We start from the raw sequence: 9142 nt of genomic DNA, 5'->3' as shown, positions 1-9142 counted from the left end.
GGCGTTGCCGTGAGCTGAGAGGTGTAGGTTGCAGACACGGCTTGGATCCCGTGTTGCTTGCTGTGGCTGTGGTATAGGCTGGTGGCTACAGCTCCGATTCGACCCCTAGCCTGGGAACCTCCATATGCCGAGGGAGTGGCCCTAGAAAAGACAAAAAAAAAAAAAAAAAATCTATTCTTTAACTTTCTTAGAGTCAAGGAAGTATGAAAAATTTAATCATTTTATTTAAAATCCCAAAATACCAGTGGTGAAGTAAATCATTTTTATTCTCATCTTATATTTGGTTATCAAGACACATGCAAAACCTTCCAATTTTAATGAGAACAGTGTTTTTGTGTCTTTTTATCACATATCCGCTTAATATTAGGTGTAATGTTGCTAAGTCGGATCCGCATATGAGGAGCAGCATCAAGTCTTTTCCTGTATTTCGTTTTTGTTGCAGCATAATATGAAAACCCTGTTTCACAGAGGTGCATTGTAGCAAAAGGAAGAAGTACACGAACTGCACGCCTGGCAATGCCTGGGTACTCTTGAATTAGGCTACTCCAAAAGTCATTTAGTGAAAGTTCACTGAAATTTTGTTTTACTTGAGAATCAGATGTTAAATCAATCAGGCTCTCATAGTCCCGTGCTACCAATGAGGTTGGTTTAACAGTTACTGTAAATGGATTTCTAACCCAAGCATTACTGTCATTTGTTACAGGAAAATATTTTAACAGAGTAGAGCGCAAACCCCTTAGGTGCTGCACGATGGCACTGCAAATATCTTTATCAACTGTGGAATTGATTTCAGTCAAAAAGTCACTGAGTGTAGGAAAGCAATCAAAGTTTTCTTCTTCTACAGATGAGGCCCAAAATTCCAATTTTCTTAATAGTGAGGACATTTTATCAAATACTGTAAAAACTGTCACATTTTTTCCCTGCATTGACATATTAACCTCATTTAATTTAGTGAAAATATCTGCAAGATATGCAAGTCTTAGCAGCCAAGATGAATTTGTTAAACAGTCAGACAGTCGAAACGCAGAATCCATGAAAACCAAGAGTTCACGACGAAGCTCAAAAAGTCTTACAAGAACCTTACCTCGGGAAAGCCACCTCACTTCTGTATTTAGAAGAAGTGCTGTGTGCTGGGCACCCATCTCTTCACATAAAATTTTTAATAGTCTGGATTGATGCGGTCGAGCTTTGATATAATTGATGATTTGTACTGCCTGATCTAGCACATTTTTCAGAGATGTAGGCATTATTTTAACTGCTAGTGCATGTCTGTATAATAGGCAGTGACTACTGGTGCTTTCGGGAGCCACATATTTTATCAAGGTGACAGCCTCAGCAATTTTCCCGTCCATTGCCCTAGAAGCATCACTACAAACATCAACACATTTTTCCCATTCAATTTCATGTTTCTGCATAAAACTGTTGATGCAGTTGAAAATTTCTTCACCAGTGGCATTACTCTGCAAAGATTCACATAAGAGTAGGTCTTCCTCAATAGACTTATTAAACCTGTAACGAACAAACACAAGCAGCACAGCAAGTCCTGAAACATCAGCCGATTCATCTAGTTGCAGTGAAAACCCATCACAAATTTTCAGTCTACAAACAAGCTCTTCTTCAATGTCAGCAGCTAGATCTTTAATTCGACGTGCAACGGTACTGTTTGATAGTTGTACTGCATCTATTTTTTTACTATACTGTTCGTCAAACATCCGCATCACAACATCTTTTGCACAAGGCTTGATAAGCAACTCTCCAATAGTATGAGCCTCTCCACTCAGAGCTATATGGTAACTTACATTGTATGATGCTTCTGTAGCACTTTCATTGTCTGTGTTGACAATTTTAGGTGTTGGGGGTTTATTATTTTCAGGTGAATCAAGATGTTGCTTGAAAAAACTTATGTCTTTGTCTTTATATGCAGCATGTTTGGTTTCCAAATGTCTTCGAAGCTTACTAGGGGCCAAAGAGCTATTTGATAAAATTTTCTTACATAACACACACTGAGCATGAGGTGCATCTCTATTTCCAAAGTAAGTAAATCCAAAAGACAAGTAACTTTCATCGTATTTTCTTCTTTTTGGTTTCTTACTAAATGTTGTTATTTTGTTGGAATTGGACATAAATTTGACCCTAGAAAGCTCACCTTCTGAATTTTTAGAAACTGAAGGCTGCAACTGCTCATCTTCACTCTGTAATATTCCAACCTTTTGATCATTTGATTCAGACACAATTTGATAACAAAAAGATTCTACTTCTTGTTTAAGACTTCCTTGTTTCAGCAACAGATCCATAGGCAATGTATTTGTGGTACAAAACATGGTTAATTTAGAATAAACATTGAGTATCACAAATGTGTTGAAATTATAAGACAGGATACATAGAAGATGAGCGATCATCAAAGAGATGATATATAGAACACATTAGTTAATCTGTAAATGTTGCCTATGCATCAATGCGCAGATGGAACATCACACGTTCGTGTATCAGGTGATCTCTCATTCGACTTCCTGGTGCTTTCAGGTAGGCACACCTTTTCTTAAAGGTAGATTATCACATAAAAATAAAAGCTATAGAAATGAGTTTAGTAGTCTTAAACATATATTTTAAAATACGTTATAAAGAAAAAACTGTTAGCATTGATCTGTTTCTCACAACACTTATTAACTTAGATAATATTCTATAGAATAGTTTAGGAACAATTGGATTAAGAAATAATGAAGAGTTGATAAGAGTATTTTTAAGGAAGAAAATCTGAGGTCCCACGGCAGGGGTTGGCTAACTTTTCCTGTAAAGGACCATATGATAAATATTTTTTACTTTATGGGCCATATGGTCTCTATTGCAACTACTCAACTTTGTACATAGAGCATGGCAGCAGCCATAGACAATATGTTAAAGAATGAAGCAATTTGTTCCAACAAATTTCAATTTACAAAGAGGGAGCATGGAGCCATAATTTACCAACCCCTTTCATGGTACACAGTATCTTGGAATCTCTTTTAGCTTTCTGATGCCTACTGTCATTAGAGACATTCACTGTTGATACCATTACACATCTGAAGTCTCCTTTCAGAGCTAGCAACTATTCTGATGACCTATGTCAAAAACACACAAACAGATCAAAGTTTTGCAAAACAGAATTTGGTTTTATCCCAAATATCACATGCTAACACTGAAAAATAAACTGTAACTTAAAAGTTAGTTACTATTTCTCTAAACTTAAAATTACACAAATATTTATATTATGCAAAACAAGACTCATTCAAAGTAATATGTATATATATTTTACTGATTACTCTGCATCCATTATTCTTTAGGTGAAGGCTTAAGGACTTAAAAGAAAACATAAACTCTCATTTTAAAAGGTCTATTCCTCACAGAGTAGTTTTTAAAAAACATAATTAAATGGAAGGGTAATGCAAATCTTAGGGCCTCTAAAGAATACTAACTTTATAAGTTAAGGCAATAGACAAATCTATTATCCATGTACATAAATCTACTTTTTAGGTAAACTTTATAATTTGGCTACAAGGTAAGCTTTGGAATCACATGGCAGATCCTGAATCAAAACGGTTTTCCTAGTAACGGCTAGAGGATAAGATACCTGAATTGAGCAGCACTCCCTTCTGCAATCACTCTCTCCACCTTGGCAGCTTGAAATGCACTCTTCAAAAAAATAAATTTAAGGGACTGGGTAGAAGGGAAGTAACCAAGAGCCTAAAATGAGAAAAATTAAAATTAGATATTGCGAAAGCAGAACTACAAACCTCTAAGACGATAACTTTTATGATTTATTTTAGAGCCATGCAGTGCAAATGATTCTTCATCACAATGCAGATCTTGCACTGAGCTAGATGCCTAGCATAGTAAAAATGCTAATATTTTCATACTGTTTACAACCCTGGTAATTTGTTTTGAAGTGCTCCCCCATCAACTTCATAGAAAGACATTAAAAACTTTCACAAACTAAACCTAACTTTTTAAAGTACACATTCATGTTTCTAAAACTAAGCACTGAACGTAATCTAAAATGGAATTTATGTGTGGAAGCGTTACATGAACTCTGCCTTTTTGTTTAAACTACTCTTGTCTCAAAAACTAAGCTTCACAGATTACTAATGTTTATTGAGTGATTAGTTTACTATGTGCCAGTAACTTAAATCCTTTGTAGATTAACTCATTTAATTCTCAAAGCAAACCTGAGAGTCAAGAACTATTACTAAAAGCCCCCTTTAGGGAGAATAAATAGACACAGAGACATTAAGTCAGTTGCTAAGTTAATATATTTGTGAAGAACTAAGACCTGAACCCCAAAGTTCGACTGCAGAGCCCACGTGCCTAATCACTGCTTGGGTGTCCTTGAATACTCTTAATTTCCCAAGCACTAAAAAATCTGGTACCAAGAGTTGGACGGTGAAGAAAGAAATGAAATTAATGGATTACAACTGTCAGAAGGTCGAGGATCTAAAGCCCTACTTTTCCATTATTGGGAGCAAAAGAGCAGACTGTCTCTCCACAGTTCTGAATGGGATTGAGCAACAGAGAACTTCATGGGTGACCTAAAAGGTTAGGATCCCTCTTCCTTGCTGCCAGAGGACACGACACAGTGGGACGCTTTGTTTTGAGGAAGGGGGGGCCTCATCCCCACTTTTTTAGAGGTGCTTCCCCGAATCTCTCGAGGACAAAGACACTGGTCTCCCCAAAGTTTCTACTTGACTCCCTGAAAAGCGGAGTATGGGGGGGGGGCTCGTTTTTTGTCTCTTCCGATTAAAGTGACAGGTATTCACCCCCACCCTCAGTCGGTTTCGGCTTTGAACAATACCCTTGGGAGACGGAGGGCGGGTAGTCCATTCATAAAGCCTAGGCGGGAGGTGGGCACGGACACCCCGCTCTGCACCTCAATGATTTTTTTAAACGGTCACCTCGATGTGCAGCCCGGGACCAGCTATCCCTCGGCTCCTTGTCACTGGTGCGCGCTGCCCGCCACAGCTGGGGGCTGGCTTCCTGTCTTAGTCCACCCTCGCTCACGGAACTCCTCTCGCGTCCCCGGGCGGTCGCCTCAGCTAACACCCACAGGAAAACGTCTCAGCACCCGACACTATCTTTCTCCTTCATCTCCATCAGTGATGGAAAGAACGGTCTCGGCTGCGGCTGGGCTGCAGTGCAGCGCAGCGCCGCGGCCCCCAGCTGAGCCCGCGGCCGCCATTTTACGAAGCTCATGGCAGCGGCCATTTCAGAGCGCACCGCTCAGCCGCCGCGGCGGCCCTGGTCCTCACCTTCACAGAGGCCTGAACAGGGTCAAGAGCCAGTCGTCGCGGACTGGAAGGGGAAAGGGTAAGGGGAGAGGGAGGAGGAGGGAAAATGAAAAACAAAATAGAGGAAAGAAGGATTCGGGGGCCGGGTGATGCTCTCAGCTCTGGGATATCGCCTATGCCACCTCCATAGGGATCCGATTCGCGGCTGGCGCGGTCGCTTGTCTGAAGATAAATTTAGCACTCCGCGGGCACCCGAACTTACAGTCTCCACGAGCGACTCCGTAGCCGACCAATCAGCAGCGGAATTGCTCCTCGCCACCAATCCGCGCTGAGCAGAGGGGCGGGACCAAAGGAAAGGACCAAGCTCGGTTGAGGCGCGGCCTAGCAGTCGCCGCCGCGCTGGATTCGTGCGCTTGCAGTAGCTGAACAAATACCCGACGTGAAGCGATTGTTTTCAAACTTCCCCGGGCTCGAGGCAGTCTGGGCGCTCGTTACAATGCAGAGTAAAGAGCATTTGTGATGCTGTAGGGCTGGACTGGCCTCGAGAAATCTGCGTGCCCATAAGCACTGGGGCTCTGCCCTGGCGGCGTTGATTTGGGTGGATTCGCAAAGCCTCAACTGCTGGGGATTTCGCTCTTTGTTCCCTGAGCCGCACCCCGGGCCGAGGTTGCGCAACCGCCTCCTCTTTTTCTTGTTTTCCCACTGGAATCCAGGCAGAAAACGCCCTCTCCCTTCCCCGCCCCTCCCCGACGCTGGCGTGTCGGGGGCCCCTAGGGGGCCGAGCTGGGAGCTGAGCCAGAGGTTGCCGGGGCGCAGCTCTTGGGTGACCATAGGTGGGGTCGGGGAGCCGGGTGTAGGAATTTGTAGGGATAGCGGCATCTCCGCAGTGTCAGCGGGAAAGAGTCCGCTTGCTGTGTCTTTGCGCCCCCCGCAAGTGGCACCCTCGCGGGAGGAACGCATAGAGCTTTGGAATACTCTGCTTGCTACAGCGTTCGGATGCTTTAAGCCTAGTTTTCTACGCCCCTCCTCTGTATTTAAAAACAACGCAGCAGAAGGCCTCGGGCTCTGTAGTCCATTATTCCATTTTGTGTGAGATCCGTCGTGGCGACCTATAGTCTATTTTTCCAAACTGGCATCTTAAAATATGCACATTACTTGGAAGGATTTTGTTAAAGTACATTAAACAGTGGGTCCCATTGTTTGCAGTATTTTAGCTTTTGGAGGGCCCGTGGAAATAACCAAATGAAAATTGGATCATCGTTGCAGGCACTGTACCAATGACAGAAAATTCCCAACCTGTGGTCAAAAGCAAGGGCAGCGTTTGCTTTCTTAGATATGCTTCTTTGATATGCGAATAAATTTCTTAGGTTTTGAAAGAAGTCTAACCTTTTATAACAATTTGTCTGGAGGACTGAAATAGACAATTTCCTACGACTGAAAATGATGCCAACATTCAGCCCTAAATGTTTTAAAGTCAGTTCAACATCTTCAGATCTTTGCCCATGGTAGGCTATCATGTGTCTTATTATTTTAAAATTATTCCTGTTGAATCAGCTTCATTTGAGCTTTAACCACCAAGGGGGAAATCATTTTGGGGAGGGGGTGCAATTTTATTTGAAGAGCAAAGAATTTTGTAATTGTAGGAGTTTTCTAGAATCACAGTAGTAGTGGAATAATATTGCACATTTTTCATGTTTTATATTTCAGAAAAGCTTTTGCATGTATGCTCCCAATTTAATCTTCACACATCTGGTTTACATCTTCATGAGTTGGAAACATCCAAAACAGATGATAACAAATTCAACTGAAGTCAAGTCTAGGGTTTAACCTATGTCCTAAAATTTGAAGAATCTGATAATTAAGGGGTTGAAACATAAAGAACTTTTTATGTAATTACTTAGTCAATAAATTACTATAGAATGTTTGTTGCTGAAACAGGCAAGAAAATATATAGACAATGTAGAATTTGGACCAATAATGATAATAATTTATTGAATACACAGTTATCGGCAGCAGCTGTTTCTAGCTGCACATGTTTAAGTGTACTAGCTCCTTTACTCTTCACAAACCTATCAGATGACTATGCCTGTTTTACAGGTAAGGAAATTGAGCACAGATTGGTAAATAAATTGCCCAAGTTCCCACAGCTAATTAACGGCAGAGCCAAGATTAGGTGCAATGTGGTTGTGGGAACTACAAGCCATGTGTGTCTGGGTAGAGTGTGTACGTGCATAAAACAATTTCAAATAAGATTACGGTAATATATTGGGTAAAAGCAAGTAGAGCTTCACCATTAAAAAGAAACTCAATTAGTTACCTGGAGCTCAAGTAAAATCATCACTGGAAGTAGTAACAAGTATTTTGACTGATATCCCAAATTTGCAGCCTTAGTTGCTGAAAGAGGTCTGAGATGGCAATTCCGTTCACATTGGTTGGGAGGGTTAGTTTGCATTGCAGTTAAACTTGCCAGAAGCAGATGGTGAGAGAGGGAGCTCTGGAGTCAGTGTCCCACTCCCACCCTCTCTATACTCCTTCCTCCCTCAGATAGTAAATGCCCAGAAAGGGCAGGATTGCAGCTAAGGCAGACCCTGAATGAACTGACAGCTGGAGGCCATCTACTGATCACACCATCTGCCCCTGAACAGGGCAGCAAGTCCTTTCTTGAAGAAGGATCTGAGTGGCCTATCTCCATGCCTGCCACAATGTGTCACCTTTAATATGAAGATGGTAAATTAATACACTTCATTATTTCTGTAAAAGTTAATAATCACTATGGTGAGGTGTGCTTTGTGAACTTTTAAGATCTATAGGTGAGGGTGAGTGGGTGGGTGGCATGGGAGAATTGGATGAAGGCAGTCAAAAGGTACAAACTTCCAGTTAAAAGATAAATAATTGGGAGCTCCCTGGTGGTCTAGTGGATAGGATTTGGCACTTTCATGGCAGTGGCCTGGTTCAATCTCTGGTTTGGGAACTGAGATCCCACGTCAAGGTGTTGCATGCCACAACCAAAAAAAAAAAAAAAAAAAAAAAGATAAGTAATTACTAGGAATGTGGTATATAGTATAATAAATATAATTAACACTGCTGTATATTATATATGAAAGTTAAGAAAGTAAATCCTGAGCTCTCATCATAAAATAGTTTTTTTCCTATTTAATTTTGCATCTGTATGAGATGATGGATGTTGACTAAACTTGTGCTAATCACTTCGTGATGTATGTAAATTAAATCATTATGCCATACACCTTAAACTTATGTAGTGCTGTATGTCAATTTTATCTCAATAAAACTGGAGAAAAGATGTGTGAAACATTTAAGAGAATTTTGTGACAGGTATGAGATTGATTTATCAGTATTAGATTTCTAAGAGTTAGGTAAGTGATTATGAAATTCCACTGGCTAGATGTTAGATACATTACATTTGTAATTGTAGTTTGAAATATCTCAGAAAATTTAATTAATGGAGTATGGAAGGGATGCTAAATATCAAGAAATATTTAGTTTGTTAAGCTTGCAAATTAAATCACAGAGAATAAGTGAAAGTGGTTATATATATTTATATATAAAGTGCTATGTATATATAATGTAAATAAATGAATATAGTCTCTCACAGAGAATAAGTGAAAGTGATAGAAGTCCAAGTTAATTTCTTGACTCATATTACTAAGAAGTACGGATGGGTTCAGTGACTCCAATGATGTTGTCAGGGCTCTGTTTAACTCTCTGTCTTGATAGGCCCTCTCTACATGGCACATAATGGCTTCTGGCATCCCCAGAACTCATGGGGCTCTTCCCCAATAGCCTTGGAAGAAAGCTTCCCAGAAAGGTCTTTTATGTAGTCTGGGATATGCTTGAGCCAAACACATTGTCAAGGGAAGGAGTAT

The 9142-nt window shown here is 40.7% G+C and overlaps 1 protein-coding gene across 1 annotated transcript; it reads right to left on the bottom strand.

The window, feature by feature from the left end:
• Positions 1 to 248: 248 nt before the first annotated feature.
• On the bottom strand, positions 249 to 6137 carry ZBED5 (zinc finger BED-type containing 5). The gene is made up of 4 exons (XM_085011679.1): positions 5914 to 6137; positions 5521 to 5680; positions 3608 to 3720; positions 249 to 1509 (listed from the first exon to the last, which is right to left on the bottom strand). Exons 1-4 carry the CDS (start codon positions 6135 to 6137, stop codon positions 315 to 317), a joined length of 1692 nt encoding a protein of 563 aa, XP_084867805.1. The 3' UTR covers positions 249 to 314.
• Positions 6138 to 9142: the final 3005 nt, after the last annotated feature.

This window comes from Sus scrofa, chromosome 2, assembly GCF_054392235.1.
Source record: "Sus scrofa isolate SSC_HxYL_T2T_F1_AM1 chromosome 2, Sscrofa_HxYL_maternal_Yorkshire_Landrace_v2.0, whole genome shotgun sequence".
NCBI lineage: Eukaryota > Metazoa > Chordata > Mammalia > Artiodactyla > Suidae > Sus > Sus scrofa.
This window is presented reverse-complemented; position numbering and strand designations above follow the sequence as displayed.